Consider the following 21298-nt stretch of genomic DNA (forward strand, 5'->3'; position numbering starts at 1 on the left):
TTAGGCCTTAAGAGGAACTTTTGGGTTGTTGGGTTAGTATTTATAATCCTCCAGCATGACACTTGTTTTGTCTTCTTAGCTCGGGAGTTCATCAGGAAGACCCCTCAAATGAACATTTTGACCTCTGACCTTCTACAAAAGCGCTGCAGAGCATCTGGCTGTTCCGGAGCTTTCGATCATATCATAGGATCTTCCTCAGCAGATGAAATTTGCCCAATTGTCATGGAATTGTAGACGTTGAAATGTCCATTTTCTTCTGAGCACTTAAAGGACTTCATGTTCATGTTGCACAGTCTACAATTCCATGACAACTGGGCAAACTCTATCTGCTGATAAAGATCATGTAATATGATTGAAAGCTCCAGATCAGCCACTAAATGGATGTTGAGAAATTTGTTTTCCCCAACTGCTTTTTCCAAGGTCAAGAATGAACTTTGAAACCATGTAACTTATAAACCCATTGTATAGTACGGGTGCTTATTGCTTTCGAGGCTACAGTTTTAGTTTCACTTTTGCCCTTTAGAACGAAAGGTTTTCAGTATTTCTTCTACAATCTTTTTCTATTATGTCATTGTTGGGAATCATTTGGATTGTGCTTTTAAGACCTGCATTTTATTTGCTTTGTGATGTATGTGTATTTCTGTTGTAATTGCAAATATTTTTTTATATTGATGGTTGTTTTTGGCGAGATACAGTAATGCCAGATAACGATCTTTCTCTTTATTGTAATTTTCTATGCATGGAGGCAACTTCCAGTTATTGGGCATCACCACAGCTAAATAAATATGAAGTAAACATTGGCCCCATAAGAAACTAAAGTACTGTGGTAACACAAAAGAGCCACTCTGTATTTGATGGCACAGTGGGTTTATTTATTTTTTATTTTATAGTGGGGTAAACTAACCTACTGTATATGAATCTTATTTTTTTTTTCTTATTTTTGTATGTTAGTTGTGATTATTTGGCTCAATCAGCAAAAAGCTTTACAGCTCAATACAGCAGAATAACAGACGGGACATATTTTAATGTTTCTGCATATTAATGTTTCTAACAGTTTTCATTTTATTTCCACCATATTTTACACAATGAGGTCTAGCAAAACAGGCCAGTTAAAAGAAATCACTGAACAACCTTCTACAACTTCTTTTTCGTGATATATTGATAAATTATAGCTCTTTAACAAGCTTCATATATTTGTGCACATATTTGGACAAGACATGAAATGATACTACAGCAGCCACATTATCCAGCTCTCTTAGAATAGACACAAAACACACACTGAACAAAAGACGAAAACAAACACAAGCTCAAGTTCTTCGTCAAGACATTCACCTTGAGCTGAACACTGTGAACAAACAGGAACAGTAACTATTGTATTATTCACATTATGTCTTGTGACTTTTTAACCACTGAGTGAAACATGAGAGAAATGGCTTTCATACCTTCCTTTAGTTCACTGATTGAAGCACTGCCTCAAAGGTGTTATTGCCATGTCACTAAATAAACATAATCAGTCTTTATTGAGCAACAAAGACAGAATTCAACACTGACTATGAACAATTAAGTGATCATGGGATGTGTTCAAATAAAGTGAAGCCAATGCGAAGATTAAAACTTCTGAGAGCACTGTGAGAAACCAACTTGGCTCCCGTAAAAATGACTTAAGATGCAGGGAAACGGATTAAAATGTCACTGACGGTTGATTTGAAACGCATGACCGTTGAAACGCATGACAGTGTGACTTCTGTCCCACATAATGTACAGGAGCTGCACTTTGACTGGGGATTAAGTATTAAAACAGGAATGTGTGTGCGTATAGAAAGTGCGTGGTCTTTGTAGTTTTTGCATGAAGCAGCAGATCTCCTCGTGGCCACAGAAGTTCCACCTTTTATCTTGTCTTCTAGAGAAGAGAACATCATTTGCATGTAGGTCCACCTCCTCAATCCTTCTTATTTTTCGTCGTGGCGGCCAAGGGTTCCATAGCCGTTCATCACAGCCATTTTGAGATGCCCATTGGAATGCAGCTCTTCTTTGAGGATGTTGTTCTTGACAGCGAACATCTGGCTGATCTCCATAAAGGTTTTGTTCTTGGTCTCAGGAATAATGAAGATTGTGTAGACGGCCACTCCCAAGCAGATCGTACAGAAGATCAGGTAACAGTAAGGACCTAAAGACATCTGTGGTGGGAGGACACACAATTTAACTTTGAATAAAACACTACAAATGCATGATCAAATAAAACACATACTGTTCTTGTGGAGAACTTGTTAGCAAACAGCTGCTACACACACATGCAGTTGATTCGGAGCAACATTAGCATTCATTTGGAGTCATGTTTCTGGCCACCTGATAAATAATCCAATATTCATTCTCCTTTTCCTCTCTTTAGGTATTCACTAGTCTGGCTTTATGGATAAATGTACATTGACATGACGCGCCTGACATCCGGTACGTCCCAGCAAAGCCTGTCCTTCCCCTGTTGCTTTCTCCGTATCGGGACTTAGTGCCGCCAAGGATGGTTGTGATTGGTTTAGTCCACTTCCGGTTTCCGCTGGAAATTCGGCCGTATGTCCTTCTTTTAGGCCGGATATCAGTTACCTTACGCTTTCTTCGTGTTGGAATTTTAAACTCCAGTCGATTTATGAGGACTATGGTTAATTGCTCCTCAGATCTCTGCAGGGTAAATCCAGACAGCTAGCTAGACTATCTGTCAAATCCGAGTTTATGTTGAACGACTAAAACAACTTTTGAACATACACATGTTCCACCAAAACAAGATCCTTCCCAAGGATATTTTGCGGCAGCACCGGGGTTCCATGCGGTGCCTAGCACCGCCCATGACGATTGTGATTGGTTTAAAGAAATGCAAATAAACCAGAGCACGTTTTTCCCTCTATGCTAGAGTAGATAGGTGGTGTAGCCAGACCATACTTCAGCTCTGACACAGCACTGTGGTAGATAGGTCTGCTTCTGCAAAACTAGGTATTCACTGACAATATCTGGCTCTGTAGCTAATGCTCCACTATGTTCACCAGCTAGCTGCTAACTTTGTCTATTAATATACTGCTGGGGTCGTGTACATACAGTATATCATACTGTATATATCTTGAGTATTTATACTGTTTATTCTACATTCTATTTTTTCTATATTTTATTCTGTATATTAATCTGTACATTACTCTACACTTTGTACATCCTCTTTACTTTGTGTCTGTTCTACTAGAGTGACTAGACCAACACTGAGGACGATGAGAGACAGCAAGGTCGCTTTTAATTAGTAATTTTATTGGTATTTGGGGAGTCGTGTCTATTCAAACAAAACCAGACGGCCCATAGCATAATTGCAATGTGTCTGACATCGCGAGTGAAGCCACAACAGATCCTGGATACAATGTCAGAATGAACTCAATGCCAGCTAGACTAAAGATGCAAAATATACAAAACATTTGGACACATGAGATGCTTGTTTTTTTAAATGAACCTGACTGTATTTTAGGCAGTAAACCCAGGAGATCTGCTACACATTTCAGTCGTTTCAGGATCAAGAGATTTCAAAATCAAAAGCCAACAGCAGAATTTGAGTTTGCTCTTACCTCTAGGAAAGGAAAGACGAAGCCGATGGTGAAGTTGGACAACCAGTTGAGGCATCCGGCCACAGTGTAGGCAGCCGGTCGGTGTGACTGCTTAAATAGCTCTGCAGTGATCAGGAAAGGCACACCAGCTACACAGAATACACACAAAAAAAAACACATTTGTATTATTTTAAAGGAAACATTTTGACAACATGGTTCACTTCACATACGGTTCATCTGTTGGTCTGATCTAACCAGGCATCCTATCATAACACAAATCACATTTAACCACTCAGTGCAGTATGAATCTATTGGGAGTTGTGAAATTAACACCAGCGTCTTCATTCATCAATTAGTTTATCAATATTCCTACTCAGGACTATTGTTTGGCAGTCATTCAAAATAAACAGAACAATGATAAAACAAATGATAAACATTCCTCGAGCCCCATTTGCTATTATATTACAGTGCTTCTTCTGCATGCACTTCATTATGTGTTCATTATTACTCAGTGATCATAGATTGACAAGAGAGAAGGATGTTTGTCAACCTGGAAAAATTCCAACTCGGAACCACAAGAAACAGAATAGCTTAGCCAGGACTTGTGCAAGTCATTAGTTTGATATGCAGGATCTATGCCATGTTGTCCTAGCTTTAAACACATAATTCTTCATTGTTAGAAGTGAAAGCTATGAAGGAGAAAATATGCATGAGTAAAAGCGCTAATGATGAGCTTTTCAAATGATGTCCTCATTATCTGTGCATAATAATTGCATAGAGGAAGGTTTAATACCGGCAAACCAATAACGAGGCCATAATTTGTCAACATCTGCGGTATGTTTGGGTGGGGGCGTCATTGTGCATGCAAGGTTTCGTCTGAAGGAAACCGTATTCATCGCGGCTAGCTTATGAACAATGAGCCATTAAAAGTCTAATTGCAGCAACAGAAATCGTTGTGCGCGTGCCAAGGTATAGATTTTGACCGGCTTGACGAATGACGCTATGTAAACCAGGATCGTTCTAATTCATCATCCTCGCAGGTCCACTCAACGTGGCTCCCAAAGTTGTAAACTATTGCCTCTTAATTCACTTCACTCAACTCATCCAGTGTACAAACGGCTGTGGGAATGGATGTAGTGTGGCAGTTAAGATTTCCTAATTTTACAAGACTAATGAAATACAATATCTCTTCACAGTCAGAGGAGCAGTAGGGAGGGTGTGGTGCTGTTTTTTTAAGATTTGGTGCCTGCTGTTGTGCAAGCTTCCAGCAGGGAGCAGTGTTATCTTACACACCGACAGACAGCCCAAATCTAGTGCAGTATGTATGGACTGGAAATGTTCGTATTATAGTGAGATACAGAGAGGGTTACTGAAGTGTTTACCTGGACCTATGCAGAAGCCAGCAATAATCCCAACAACGCAGCCCACACTGATGTAGCGCATGAAGGACACCTGCGCCTGTGATTGGTCAAACACAAGTCATGAGTCTGAAGTCACAAGTTGTAAACATTAGTAGGCTATGCAATTTGCCCAGTTTTTCCTGATTATTTATTTGACTATATTTAATGATTCTGATCATATGTAACATATCTGTACCATGCTACTGACATTTACTTCATAATTACTTTTTTGTTTGTACTACTACTTTGTAAGTAAACAGGTTTACCAAACACTAGTTTACTGAAGAGAACATAGTTGTACATAGTTGTTTTTTTACTAATGATCTGGTAATTCTAATCTTAAAAAGAATAGGTTCACAATTTCACAACTGTTTCAAAGAAATAGTACAAACATTGCTGTAATCATTCCTACTGTTCATGCAGGCTATTAGGAGATCTCTCCCTAATGTGATTTCAGTGTAAGTGATGGCGGACAAAACTGTATTAAAAAGTTTATCTGAAGCCATTATGAGGCTTCATCTGGTTGAGTTCGACAAATCAAGTGGATATCTTTCAAATCTTACAGCCTTTTTAGTATAACATTCTCTCTTTTTGTTAATATGCTTCCTTTGCAGCTCAACAGCGAAACAAAAAGAGGGGAGTTAATACTAAAAAAAAGACTTAAATTTCACAAGAAATCCACTTAAATTGTTTAAAGGGTAACTGACGTTTTTTTCAACATGGACCCTATTTTCCTATTTTTTGTGTGCAAGTGACTGATAGGAACAACAATCTTTGAAATTGGTACAGTATTAAGCCATAACGCTGTAACCGGCAACCACAGACCGGGCTGCAATGTAACCCTACGGGGCAAATGTTCAGCGTCAGTTTGGTCCACTAAAAGTACTGTTTTCCCACTAAAAGGCTCAGGTTATTATTCTAAGTGTCTGACAACACTATGGAAATGATCCCTACAGAGATAGACCTTTTTAAAACCTCTTTGTGTTTAACCAGAAACAGCTCTGAGGTCGCTAGCGCTAAACCCACCAGACATTTAAAAAAACAATACTTTTAGCGTGTATAGAGCCAAAAATATTTTCATATGTATACATGCATATATAGAGCTGTGATGGTTGGAAAAGTAGAAAGACGACCCAAAACAGGTTTTCATAGTTTTATTTTGTTTCTGTCGACTTTGGATGAAGTGTATTACACGATGCTAAAATGACATTGTTTATTTACATGGAGTCTGGTGGCTTTAGCGAAAGCAATTTCGCAGATGTTTTTATGTTTAAAAAAAGGATCTTACTCGTTAACAGAAAGGTCGACCTCCCTAGAAATCCTTTCCATAATGTTGTCAGACACTTAGAATATTAATCTGAGCCTGTCAGTGGCAAAACAAGCACTTTTGTAAAGGTAAATACAAGCTAGACAATTGCCCTATTAACTTACACTGTAGCTTGTTTTGCTGCTTCCGACTGCAGCGATCTCACTTAATACTGGACCATTGTCAAAGAACATAACATAGGAAAATCCAGGTTGAAAAAAACGGTAGTTACCCTTTAACTCAGCCTGCTGAAGCCTCATGTAAGCTTTAGATAAACTTTCCAATGTTCATAAGGACACCTATACTTATATGATGTTGTTATGGAGAAAACAAACAACCATACCTTAGACACAGCTTTTAGTTTATGTAAATTATTATGTAAATTTGGTAATGTCCTTAGCCCTATTTAAAACAATGTACTGTATGCCCTACGCCACGATCTGCAAGTTAATGTTAATATAGTCTTAGCTGAGCAGGGCATTAGAAGACACTGTACCTGGAAGAGGACAGTCACTGTGATCCCAGCACAGCAGAGACCCATGAAGAGGAAGCCACCAATCATCAGAGGTCTCCTGCCAAGACGCTCGATAGTGAAACACTGCAAAATGGACAAAGAGGCAAGAACTGTGACACCATCAAGGAACAAGAAACCGTTTACTTTTTATCCTCTGATCATTTATTTTAGCCCATATCATGATTACTGGTGCACCACAGACAATACATAGAGTATTCCAAGGGCAACTACAATTAGCCATTTGGCTACATCTGGCACATTTACATCACACACAATGACTAGATGAATGAATAAAAGTACAGTAAAGAAGATGTAAAAATAATGATATGTGCTGTGTCACTAATTGTATTTATTCAGTGTAATTTTATTAGGGATAAGTAGCCTACATAGCATGGACCAGTGGCCCATACAGTATCAATAGACCTTTCTCACGGTTGAGTCATCATAGCAGGAAAAGCACAGGTGAAACACATTTAGTTAATGATTGGCTCAGTTCCACCAAGTGTCCCTGTAAGTTATGACAGTGAGCCAGCATGCACAATACGAGGACCCTGGATGCAGATCACCTGAATGGAACTCAGTCATTTTGAATGTTTTCAACTACAATGTTCTTTTGCTCAAGTCAAAATGTCTGCTGTTTAAAAAAAAAGGTCTAAAGACTAAACTAGTTTGCAAAACTCTTCCCTAGATGGGAGTTTATACAGTACACAACTCACATACCGAGCAAAAAAACCCCCACAAATGATACAATAAAATACCATAAAAGCGTAATGAAAAGTACCTGATCATTTATGACTACATGACTGATAAATTATCCCAATCATGATATGTAACTCTAAACTTGTTATTTCTAAAGTTCTATGGTGGGTACAGCAGCAGGTTCAACATATTGACCTGAACGGAGAAAGACATCAGTCCAAATGACGATTGAGATAAAAGATGTGAATTTGGGAAACTAATTTTGTTTTCATATTACATACATTGACAAATGACTCTCACACAGCACATTATTAAAGCTATAAAACTAGCAATTATATGATTGATTAATCTGTCAGTTACTTTTTTCAATTTGGTGACTAACTATTCAGTCTATAAAAGTTACCAGAGCAAAGTGACATTTTCGATGTGTTTTGCCTTATTTTGTGTCACTAACAGTCAAAAAGTCCATCAGAAAGATACTAATTTTACAATACAAAACAGAGAAAAGCAGCTCCTTGACACATTGTAATGGTTTGTGTTTTTACTTGATTGTTATTGATAATGACTGAAACAATAAATCGATTGTCAAAACGGTCATTTAAAGTCTGCTGTTTAAGCACTACACAACAAATAGAAGTAGGACTGCAACTCAATCATGAATAAGTCAAAGTTTTTTTTATGATTGATTGATTAACTGTCAAGTCTATAAAAATGTTCATTTTGTTTTAACAACACACCAAAACCAAAAGACATTCAATTTACAATGATGTAAAATGGAGAAAAGCAACAAATCCTAGATGCACTAATCGATTCGTTGTCATAAAATACTGACATAATAATGCCATCTTATTGTGTTGAAAGTGTGATAATGTCTACTCACCCCCAGCATCCCAGAGATGACCTCAATGGCACCAGTCCCCACAGTTGTGTACTGAATATAAGGTTCTGGGATTCCTGCGTCGCTAAAAATGTCATTTGTGTAGAACCAGATCTGAAATTGACAGTGACATGAAGTCAATGATGAATATGTTGAACCACAGAAAGACACACACGCACGCACACACACACACACACACACACACACACACACACACACACACACACACACACACACACACACACACGCTTTTTTAAAAGTCAAACTTTGTCTGTAAAAAAAGGCCAAAAAGTCGCTCTGTTTATTTAGCGTTTCCCGTGATTCATCATAGTGATCATTATCCTCACGCCGAACATCACTCATGCATTTGAGATACAGTGTTTCATCAGTATGGACTTCTGACAAGTACTCCCCTTGAAATTAATTTGTGTATTCTCATTAATCACACTTTGCCGATTCAACATCCATCATTGATGAGGTGTGGACAAGATCTTGATTGGTGTGGTTAAATGCTGTCTTGTTGATTTAGTAACCATGCATATACCATTTCATCACTATTGCAGCACTGCGTTCACATGTCTATATCAAAGCAGAAAATATACACAAACACAACTATTTGAAAAACTTACAGCTCCCATATTACGATAGCCTTCTGTTCTGTAGAAGAGCGATTCTGTTTAAGTGGAAGGACCCACTGCCACCAGTATACGGTCTTTTGGATAAGGAGGTCATGCATTACATTAGTTGAAAAGAATTTGTACATTAAAAAAAAGAAATGCAAGCAGAGAAATGTAATTGTACCTATTCATTTATTGTTGTTGCCGTTTCTTTTTCCCGTTCTTCATTTACTCATGGTTTAATTAATTTCTAATTATGAATATATCTATTTAATGTAGTTTGTCTTGCTCAATTAAATAAAGACAACAAGCATGTTTCCACTTTAAACTCTCTTGAAATGTCTGATTTTGTATTTTGTGTTACAGATTTATTGCACAAACCATTTGTCTGGATGTTTCAAGCCTTCCAGTGTTTCTGGGACAGTGGGACCCAGTGGGGTGTACCCCTGCTGGGAAATGGTACTAGCATGTGAGTCAGCATGCATAGAGCTTCCAGCCACATGCATCAATGAGTATAAAAATGTGTTTGACTTTGTGTGTGGATGGGTGGACCTTCTCATGTGGGGTAGCACTAACAGAGAGGACCAGTAGATAATGAGGCGTGGTCCTGTTGCCCCCTGCTTAGTCACTCAGTGGCTGCATGTGGGACTGTGATGTATGGACAGGAGGAGGTGCAGATGGGTGGAGCACAGCTGGGAATGTAGCAATATGACTTACTCTCGTATAATAACTGCACAGTCTTTGCACATCTAAAATGTGAGCACACACACACACACGCACACACACAAAGACAGACAGGTCACAATGCTTTTTACACTTACCGCATCGATGCCAGACAGCTGCATGCCGATGTTGACCACCATAATGGTGATGACTTGCCAGCGAACAGAGCGGTCCATGAGCAGGCCCCAAACAGAGACGGTCTGGAGAGAGGACAGAGAGCGCTGTTCCTCCTGCATCTCATCCACCTCCGCCTGGATGTCTCCTTTAGGACGGTACCACTTTAGGGCTAAAAGGAAAGAAAAAAAAGCTTTTACCTGAAGACACATCAACCTAAACTTCAATCATAAAAAGAGTGACATTAACAAGTTTAGCCATCGGATTTTAAATTTTGTTTGTTATCGGATTTTAAAGAAGAGAAACAAGAACTGCAGCTTGTTAAGAGAAATTATGACAAAATCTGTACTCTGAGAGAAGAAAAGTCTGATTTCTAACCAGCAATGGTGGCGTGAATATTTTCCTTCTCTATCAACAGGTACCGTGGACTCTCTGGAAACCATGGCAACAGCATCAGCTGGATGGTGGTAGGAAACACCACCAAGGAAAGAAGCAAAGGCCAGTGCTCTTCCTGTGTAGTAAAAAAAACAAAAAAAACATGACAACTTAATAGAACCCTACTACATGAATGTAACAATCAGCAGCTTTTACTAATCAGCCTAGAATCTGTAATAAGTATGTGTTAATTAAAAAAATCGTAATTCTTCTGTGCAGCTGTTTCATACATCAGCAGAACTTTGTCAACAAACACTTATAAAGGGGAAAGGAAACAATCTTGAGACATTCTCTTCAAAGTGTTGACAGTAGACCTAGCGTTTGAACGCCACGATGTTAATACCTTTCCCAGCAGTTCATGGAGTCCCAGGACCTGAGCGATGAAGACTCCAAGACAAATGTGAATGCTGGGAACGAGGCCTAAGAAGCCTCGCAGGTTCTTGGGGGCGATCTCACCGAGGTACATCGGCACCACACTGAGAGAGATACCTGTGGGAAACAAAGAGAGGGGAAACCATGGGCTTAACCAGGCGAATATTAGCAAAACTTGAATGTGCTAAATATTCATTCAAGACTAAATATGACTTTCATGAAAACTAAACACACAAGCTTATGATGTAATGTATTTGTTTGGTGTCTAGGGTACATTTTTAGCCTATCCGCTTCCTGAAAAAAAGTCAGATTGTTTGTTCGTAGGATTCAATGTTCTCAATTTTATGTTCTTCCATCTATCGCAGACAGAGCATCCAATCAGGGACGAGGGATCATTGTCCAATACGAACCTACCATTTCCCGTTTCACCAAATGCCATTTTTTTTTCTGTTGTGTTTTCTAAAATGTTTTCTCTTTTGCTGTTGTGTTTTGTGAAATGTTGTGATTTCTAAAATGTCGTTGTGTTTTGTCCTTTAGGGCCAACGTAGTTGGATATTATAAATGTTGTATTTTATAAATATATGAGAATGTGTCAATCCACACAACGAAAAACAAAAAAGAAAATGAAACAGCTCTGCACACTGCAGATGCAGCTACTTTCGTGTCGAGTAAGAATTTGACACATTGTAACAAAATTCGGTCATTCAGGAAACAGACAGGCCTACCTGAGTGTACGCCTGTGATGAAGCGTCCAATAATGACCATCGCAGGCATCCTGCACATTCTGCTGAAGCCCAAAAGAGCTCCCCCTATAAACACCAGCACAGTAGATCTCACCAGCGTCCCTTTCCTGTTTGAGAATGTTGAAAAAAGAGGGGTCACTGTGTGTCCTAAGAATAAGATGTACGTACCTGTCAGAAGCACAGGCTTATGGCATTTCACAAACACAAATACTCATTCTGCATGTGTTTCACACACACACACACACACACACACACATACATACATACATACCTTCCATATTTGGTTACCAGTTTGCCCACTAGCAGGGCCCCAATCATCCCACCGATAGCAAAGATGGAAACGGTGAGGGAGTACAAGACGGTGAGTTGCTTCTCATCCGGGGTCCAGTTGTAATCTTCTACCAGCGTCTCATTGTAGAAGTCTTTGATGTACTTGTTGAAGAAAGAAATAAGTTAATTTAACACTGTCCAGCAAGGTAAATGATAAATAAATTCATTATCATATTACATAGACCATGTGGAATTACAAGTTATTGCCCTCTTTTCCCAAGTATCATATCTTGTTTTTCCAACAAATCCTATTTTGCTTTTACAAAAGACTATATATACTTTCAAGATTCAATGTGTATACCTCTACACACCAATAAACATGGCCATGAAATTTGACATCATCAGCATTTCCCACAGTGCCACGCATCCAACTGTCAACGTTAGTCTTGCCATTTCCACCGTGTTGGGGGTACGCTGCACTGGGGGATGGGATGAAGAGTTGTTTGAATCAGCGGGAGAGGATGCGGTATTGAGTAGACAGGAAGCTCATCGAGCCCCCACAGTCAAAGTTGTATCAAATTTCACGATAAGGGATCATAAACTGCATGCTTGAGAAAATGACAGTGGTTAGTCTTGGGGTGTGACAGAAATTTACGGTAGGGCCAGCAGCATCAAATCAGATTTCCTTCAGGTTTGTGTCTAACAGTGGAGCCTCCACTGAGATCAGGCTGTCCTGGAGAGCCCATTACATTAAATCCAATTCATCTCAAGAGACCCAATTCAGTCATTCTCTGTGAGTGAAATGAGACATCAGAAAACTGAAACGGGAGACGGAGAAAATAAGAGTTCATTTTAATTTGTGCGAGCAGTGTTAGTATTGACACTGATCAACAGATTAAAAGATCAATTATTTTGTTTGTTAAAAAAAGTGAGGACGCAGAGTGATCATTAGAAGGAATGGGTGGTCCTGAGGGAGTTCAGTGATGAAAAGAAGCGGAGAGATGTTTTGCCCCCAAGAATGTCTCCAACACATGCAGGGAACTGTATGAACTGTCAGTGTGCAGTTCTGACACATAACTGACCAGTTTAATGTTCATAATTATTAGCACCTTGCAACAGCCTAGTGCTGATTGAGCAAGAATTAATTGAGGTAACCAGCTAATCTTATGAGTGTAATCGATATACTTGCTATTCAAAAGTAAAAAGCCGTTAATCATTTCATTTTTTTATTTAGTTTAACCTTTATTTTACCAGGAAAATTCCCAATGAGATTCAAAATCTCTTTTTCAAGGGAGTCCTGGCTGGAGATGTTCCGAAACCAATACCAGTATCGGAGAAGCCTCCGAGATTGCCTTAAATGCTGTCATCAGTATCGGCAAGTAAAAAGTTTATGCACTGATCCAATACCACGTAATTTAGCCCTGAAGAAAATCTACTTTAAATTAGTTTATTTGTTCTTTTCCTGTTATGACTTGTTATGGATAATATGGCATTCATTGTTTGTGTTTCTTCATGTTTCACAAAAGGTTTAACCCAAGCCAGGCCGACAACAATGATAGCAATCATATCACATCCATACGGGGATAGTAGTAAACAGCTGTTAAAACACAATAAAATATATGACACACTGGTATCGGATCGGTATCAGCTGATATGCAAGTTCAGGTATCGAAATCGGTATCGGGAAGCAAAAACTGATACAGACCGTCTCTAGTCCTGGCCAAGACAGCAGCATAGAAAGTTTCAACATAAAAAAACAGACTTAAAACAAACAGCAACTTCTATCAACGACTGCAGGTGTAGAGTAGGCTAGCGAACTGGGTTCAGTGGCGCTGCGCTTGCTGACTCGGCGGTCTCTGGCAGGTAAAAGTCTGATAAGCTCTGAGTCTATACTTGTCAGATACGTACGCTAAAGTAGTTCAGTTTGGCCAAACAATACCACTTTTAAAACTTATCAATGCGAGAGTTAGTGAATTACAAAAAGGAATACTTAAAATGAGGCTTGATGTACTGAGGTTAAGATAGATAATTAGGCTAGTGAATCTTGGAACTCCAAAAACAAAAACGTAAAAACTAAAGAAAAGTTGAATTAAAAGTTTAAAAAGCTAAGCACTTGATCAATGTTAAATCATTAGTTTTAACTGCTGTCTACAGGAAGTCCACAGCCTGGTTGGTCAGCTGCTTCTTCACTAATTCTTGGAAAGTTATTCATTTTTTTTATTATAGATAGAGATAGAGATAATTTATTTATCCCGAAGGAAATTAAGGTGTCCAATAGCTTATACACAACATACATACATAGGCACACAGACATATGACATCCACGCACACATACTACAAAAATACAAAGAAAGATATCAATAGTGTGCCCTGACAGTAAAGTTTGGAAGGAGCAGTAGTAGGAGGAGGAGTTAAGAAGTATGAAAGCGTGTACCTTATGTGCAAAACATGACATACTTTTCATCACTATGATACCTCAGATTTAATCATAATACAACATTGCACAGTATTGTAGATAAAGAGACATTCTAAAAACATTAAATCTGCAACAAATAATTAAACATCCTCTTACAAGCCTATACAGAACTTTTTGGGATATTCAGGATGAGTGAACATCTGTGTGTCCTGTGACTGCTCACACAATGCATGGCTTTATACTTTAAGTCTAATTTTAAGGCCAGTAATGTTCACAGGCACTCAGGGGCATATCCTCAGAGGGACCAGGATGACAGGAAGAAATTAGTTATATGTCTAAGTGTGAGTGTGTGTGAACAGAGAGGGGGGAGAAAAAGGGGAGAACATCCTTTCCTTTGCCTAGAGGTATCATTTATTACCTCCTAATGTACTAGGATACAATATTTCCATCTTACGCAAAATTCAAAATTCAGCTTTCGATTGGCTTGATGAACCACAAGGTCCTGTGATTTCAGTCCTTTGATGTGTCTCACATCTGAAATGACCCAGAAATCACCCTGTGCATATGTTTACACCTGGTATTAAAATTCGATCTGAGTGACCAGATCACAAGTGGAGCGCTCTAAGGTGTGAATGCTCCCAGGACGCATTGAAGATGCATTGAGATCCGATCACTCAGACCACATTCAGAGGTGGTCTAGGCCCACAGACTGTAAAAATAATGAAAAGTGAAGCTAATGCGAAAGTGCCAAAAGAGGGTTTAAAATGCATATCCCAGGCACTGTGAACATGTTTTCCATGTTTTTTGTCTTTAATTTTGACTCTCTCACTGTGTGTTGTCACTTCATCAAAGTTAATTGGAACATTTTGTTCGCCTATAAATGTCATTGTTCTGCCAACCAAGCTAGCTAGCCAGCTAACGCCAGCGTTGGTTAGTTCTAGCTCGTTAATTAAGGGAAGGTTTGCCGATTGTCTGTGTACTGCTGGTAAATGCTGGTGAGGTTAAAACCTATAAGCCCCCTACGGGTTTCTGACCTCTCCAGGACACACTCTTTCTCTTTCTATGTGAAAGAGATATGTTGTATTGTTTTTTTTGTTTTTTATGAATGTGTGCAAACCAATAAACCAAACCAAACCTAAACCAAAGCTTCAAATGGCAGTCCACAAACCAATTGGTGATGTCACTTTTGCTACATCCATTATTTTTTACAGTCAATGTTCAGTTCACGTGTGGCCACATTTTTTTTAGCAGTGTTTACGCAAATGACAGTCTATATCCTCGACCTTCCACTTCCGGGATTGCTCCGTTAGCGCGGTATGTCCTTTTTTTCGACCTGATTTCCGTTACCTTCCGCTTCTAAACTCTGGTGGATTTATGGTTAACTGCTCCTCAGATCTCTGCAGGGTAAATCCAGACAACTAGCTAGGCTATCTGTCCAACCTGAGTTTTCTGTTGCAACTTTTGAGCGTACACACGTTCCAATAAACAAGTTCCTTTCCGAGAATATTTTGACGACGATTGTGATTGGTTTAAAGAAATGCCAATAAACCAGAGCATGTTTTTCTCCAATTCCGGAATGCTGTGTGGACTCGCCTCAGCAGCAAAGCGAGACTACGCAAATGAGAACTCAACTGTGAGCAGAACTACGTAGTCAATTAAAGTATTTCTCATGGCACAGAAACCACTCTATCCGGAGCTCTGTGTCCATTCAACTGTTCTGGTGAGTCTTAAGAAACTGAAATGAGTACTCTGCAGTCTCATGATGTAAAGCTCAGAGGCCACAGATGGGATACAGAGGCCTTTTGGAAACAAGTTATCATTTATCATTTAAACACTACACTATTACATGCATTAAAGACGTTTGTGTGATTTCAGAGGGATCTAATAGTGATCCAATACACTGTATATCTGTTTATTAACCTTATTAAGTGAAGGAATAACAATTGGGAAGGAAAAAGGGCACATGGAGCACATGACAAGTGAGCAAAATACCTAAAAGACACACAGTAGAGGGGAGGAAAAAAACTCACTGGAAAGTGGCCCTTCACTTGCGCAACCCTGCACCATTAGCAAAAATAGAGCCCTACTGAAAGTCGAGAGACCTCACTGACACAGCGATACAGAGTAAGCAGCTTCATACATCCTAAAAACTGAAAACAATAAGTCAACTAAGTCGGTTTGTAAGAGTCAAAAGACTATTCCTACGCTGTTGGATCGCATTTGGAAGACGTTTGCCTTCATGGCCCTCTGCCCGAAATTCAGACAAAGTCAGTATTGACAACACATCATGGTTGATCAGCGGATCTAATACTGGACTTTCATTCTGGAGACCAGGGTTTGAGTCCAGGGCAAAACCAATAGTTTACTATTTTGAGACGTAGTTGATTGGTCTAGCTTGATGACATAATTTGATGTCGCTAGATCGTCCCGGAAGGACGTCCAGCAGGCGTAAATTATAATATTGCTCTGTAACTGCTGGATTTGTAAAAATGCAACTGTCAACTGTTTTGGGACATTGTTTATTCACTTTCTTACTCAGCACTGGATGACATGATTGATACCACTCGCATCTGCAGGACAAATATGGAGCTGGAGATGAAAGGTCTAACGCTGTAATCTCAAAGATTTTAAAAGTATTGCAGTATTTGTATATTTGCAGTATTACAAACTGGGTGTGTGGGGTGACATTTCCAAATGAGATTCATTCTATTTCTGTGCTCCAGACTGCTGCAGAATTCTCCTTTTACAATTTAATTATGTTTTTAATCATATTTTTGGCTGCTCGGTATTCCTTAACGAAACATTACATAATTTGCTAACTAGCTAAAAAGTCAGTTAGTTAGCCTGTAGCTATTCCTTAACAAACACTGAACCTGTCATGTGCCGAGTGGGCCCAAAGCAGCAGGTGCAGCTCTTTTTATGCAACCCCCTCCTAAGAACTGTACCATACACTAGCTAGTAAAGTAGCTCACATGCTTCATTTTGTGTGTGTGTGTGTGTGTGTGTGTGTGTGTCAATAAACAGCACATGATGGATAAAACAGGACGTCAATGACATGGTGAGGCTCACAGCATCTTCTGGATTTGATACACAAACCCGCATGACTCACATGACAATGTAATGCAATCTGATCTTTACTATGTCCATTAAGAAATAAAACTTATCCATAGCATATTCTGAGAATGATTATTATTACATTGTTGATGTTGGTGATGTGGTGGTGACACAAACCTGTGCAGGAGAGTTGACGACTGCCAAGTTGAAGCCATAAAGCATGGAGCTGCCGAACGAGGCCAGGAAAGCCACCGCCAGCAGAGGCTTTGTAAGATGCTGAAGAGAAGATGACGAGATGAAACTAGTCAGATACCAACAAAAGCTACACAATAAAATGTCCTGAGGCCTGTTAGCTACATTTAATGTGAGATCACAGAAATTAGTTATTAACACGACTTAGCTTAAAGTGTTTGTCTTTGAAAGAACTTTTTACAAAGCTGTGACTGAGGAATTACCTTTAGTTTCTGTCACCCCCTTGAGGAATTCTAAGTAATGACAACAAAACTGTTGCCGCGTCCACATGACACAAGCCTTACGTGACCGCGCACACGACCCCCACGCCCCCCACGCCCCCTTCACACAGTTGCTGGTAACCAAGGAGACACGGAGGATTGAAAAAACATGATGGACTCTTCAGAAGAGGTAATTATCTCCACTTGAGTTTCTGCGCAGGAAAGTCACCGAATGCCACAATCTTCTGAACATAGCCATACTGAGAAACACAGAGAGAGTTGTGTTCATTATATAATATTCAATAATATCAAAAAGTTACGCACTAAAGCTATAATGTAAGTGTAAAATAAGCTTCACAGTCAAACGCCTATTAAAAGACCTTGATGTTCATAGTACATATGGGTTCTTTGTTTTTGTCATGGCACCCTAAAATAAATAAAGTAAAATAAATTGTCTGAATCAAATAACATTGTATGGACTACATTAAAGCTAAACTAAATGTGCATGTTCTATTTTCTGGACTTGGCTGCAGCCTGGAAAGAGATTAGCTCACTCATTCTTATAAGTGTAGGTATACGTTGCATAAGAGTCTCTGATCTTTGAGCATAGCTGAACAGGCACAAAGCAGCATGTGATAGAATCAGAAGAAGTGAAACAAACCGGCAGCTAAATACAGGCAATATCCAACTAGCCTGCTCACTGGCACCATAAACACATTAGCCTTGGGAAAGGCACTTGAATTAGATGAACAAAACTCTAGTTTGCAGAAAACACAGACTTTATGAAGCGAAAAAAGCTCAATTTCTCAGGTAGCTCAGTTCATGTAGCAGTTTGAGAAAAGCTGACAACTAAAGCTTGTAGAAAGGATTGAAACATCAGCTGGGTACTTCTGTTGACCACGCTGAAGTCACATGAGCCTCACACTGCATTTCAAAAGGATGGAGGCAGTCTACTGTATTTTGATTAGGAACGACCTGCAGCTACCCTCTTGGCTGCCGTCCTGCATTCCAGCACACAGATCTTAGCTGACCTCTACGTTTGAGGCTCAGTGGGATAATAATGTGTGGATGGAGCATAGATAAAACTGGTAGCTGCACCACACAACAACACTGCCCATCAACAACTCTGTGATGTTTTCATCATTTTAAATAAAATCAGGGTTTTAAAAAAGTCCACTATTCTTATATATCAGCGAGCCAAAGGAATCCACTAATGTGAAAATGTAGGATGTTGGTGTGTTAGTACAAGGAGCAGACAGAGGAGGCTCTGACTCTGCTCTGACTGAACAATAACAGCATAGATGCCTTAAAGAAACCTAATTTAGCCGGTTAATAGCCTGATGGACAGAGTCAGACGACTACACGTGAAAATAGCTCACAGGAGACAATGCTGCCCAGTCTGCATTCAATTTAGGGTGATTATCTGTCAGATGTGCAGCTCTTTATTTGTTGCATCAGTTTGGTCAAAGCTCTGGGTAACTACTAAGACTTTTACTATAATTCGTTATAGTCCCTTTTCTTTTTGTTGGTTTGGTTTTTAATTGATTTAGGTCCAATTAAATGCTGTTGTATGTGTGTATCCGGCTTAAGCTATAATGAAATCAAAATCCAAGGCAGGACATATATATATATATATTGTATATGAATATATATATATATATATGAATAGCCTAATATTAATATGTATACCGTTTATGAATATATATATATATATATGAATATATGTGACTCTATATACATATAGCCTATGTATTGACAGTGTTGAAGACAATGAAAATGATGTGACTAAAATATTGTATGGTAGTTGATCTACATGTCAATCACCTCCATAATCAAAGTCTTAAATGAGCACTCACCTTCTCATCGTTTTCCACGAGTAGTTGCTCCGCCATTTAATTCATGAAAAACGACTCCCCTTGTATGCTCTGCTCGTTTGAGATGAGAAACAGCAGCTCATCCGCACAACTTTTCAAACTCTTCACTTCCAATTTGTAGTTTTCAGCCATGCTCGCGAGGCAGAGAGGAGGCGTGTCGTGTTGATGGGCGGAACTAACAAGCCTGTCAAACTCCCGATGTCCAATCATTGGAGCGCATCGCAGAGCGGGCCCGTCCCAGGCTTGAGTCGTTTTCCCCGGCCCATCAGCGATCACATGAGCCGAATGGTTTCATCCTGCGTCCCAAAGTGCCTGTAGTCTGGCTATCACCAGACCGAGCTCAATCTTAGCTGCAGGGCGAAATCAAATCGCCGGAAGATTGGGCTGGGTTTAATTAATAAATACCCTATGACTAACTGTATTCAGAGGCGTTTTCAGGATTAGTAAAAATTAGGGGCTTAATGGTTTAGACCCAGTAGCACCTTTCGGGGCACCTTCACCCAGGAGAGAAGGTGGGGAATCTATACACATAAAGCACATTTTTAATGGTGCTTTATGACCTTACGATATGACTTTAATACAATTAAGGGCTGAAATTAAATCACAAACATTAATTTCGATATCAAAGCCGATGTGGCACTTATGGGATGGTTTCCTTTTCCTAGCACAGTGAGAATGTTTTCTGTGCCTAATTTAAATAAAATAAAATAAAGTAATTTTTTGTTGTACAGGTTTTATTAGATCAACCATGATTTTCTTGGCTGCCTACTAAGAAATTCTGCCTAATTTTGTACTTTTCGTCGTGGATATAGCAGGAGGTTAGCAGCCACATGCCATCACCGTCCAATGTCAACCATGTAAGGTTAAAACTATATTTGTAAAATAGACAATTCCGCATAAAATATGCAACTATAATGGAGAGGTGACTGGAGAGGTCCGCACCTTCTAGAATCTATATCCACTGCCTGTAAGTCTAAGAGATGCAACCTCTGACGAGGGATAATAGACATGGATTTGTGTCAAAGGGCCACAAGCAAAAAAGTTTGAGATCCATTAGAGCATCATGGCCAGATCTAACATACTAGTAGGGTGTCTCGGATGGACAATGCACAGAATAATAAACTTAATTTAATATTAAAACAAAAGTCATACAACAACACAGCAAAACACAAAAGAGTTTTGAGTTGATTTTCTGATCAACAGGGCCCTAGACGTGTGAAAGGCTTTCTAAGTTTAGTAGTACTGTAAGTGATATGTAGGGGTTTTACTCCTCTTGACTTGTTAAACTTAAGGTTGTGGGAAAAATAAAATAAGTATTTTATCTGTATGTGGCAGAAAAAACATTAGGGCCTTTGACAATGATCATCCAAAATGATCTTAATCCAGTTAGTGTGTAGATTTTTGTCTTGATTTGTTTCTATGTGTATTTTCATCTAATAACCTCTGATTTTTTACTTCTTTGTAGTTGTACTTCTTTGGATTTCACTCATTTAGGCTGGATATCTGTTGTCACTGTCTATACCTATACTGTTTATACTTTGTGTTTATATCTGATGTTTATACCTGATCCACTCACACTCTACTGTTCTATCTTTTATTGGCCACTTTGACCACCTTGTGGTTAAAATGTTTTTATTAATTAGTTTTTGTCTGTTTGTATGTTGCTGTATTGATAACTGTATTTCTATTTAAATGTATTCTGTGACTCCTCTGTCTGTTGCTACGTAGTGATTGTGATATAACCAAGATGGTACATCTCAATGGGTTTTATCCTACATTAACAAATACATTTGAACACTACTATGAGAGTTTAAGGTCAAACAGGTAATATTTTTTGCCAGCACTGTATTGCAAGTGTTT

General features: G+C 39.0%; 1 protein-coding gene across 1 annotated transcript; it reads right to left on the reverse strand.

Moving 5' to 3' along the window:
* Positions 1–1020: 1020 nt before the first annotated feature.
* Positions 1021–19456, reverse strand: slc2a15b (solute carrier family 2 member 15b). The gene is made up of 12 exons (XM_039809573.1): positions 19421–19456; positions 17290–17388; positions 11644–11804; positions 11355–11479; positions 10601–10746; positions 10201–10333; positions 9807–9994; positions 8372–8482; positions 6775–6876; positions 4955–5030; positions 3594–3721; positions 1021–2177 (listed from the first exon to the last, which is right to left on the reverse strand). Exons 1-12 carry the CDS (start codon positions 19454–19456, stop codon positions 1950–1952), a joined length of 1533 nt encoding a protein of 510 aa, XP_039665507.1. The 3' UTR covers positions 1021–1949.
* Between the last annotated feature and the right edge of the window lie 1842 nt (positions 19457–21298).

Source organism: Perca fluviatilis, chromosome 1 (genome assembly GCF_010015445.1).
Source record: "Perca fluviatilis chromosome 1, GENO_Pfluv_1.0, whole genome shotgun sequence".
Classification (NCBI taxonomy): domain Eukaryota; kingdom Metazoa; phylum Chordata; class Actinopteri; order Perciformes; family Percidae; genus Perca; species Perca fluviatilis.

Coding starts and splice junctions, on each gene's coding strand:
- slc2a15b (XM_039809573.1), bottom strand. CDS start 19,456: ATGGCGGAGCAACTACTCGTGGAAAACGATGAGAAG. Junction 11,480..11,643: donor CTGGTAACCAAATATGGAAG/GTATGTATGTAT, acceptor ATTCTCAAACAG/GAAAGGGACGCTGGTGAGAT. Junction 3,722..4,954: donor TGGCTTCTGCATAGGTCCAG/GTAAACACTTCA, acceptor TATTCTGTGTAG/CTGGTGTGCCTTTCCTGATC.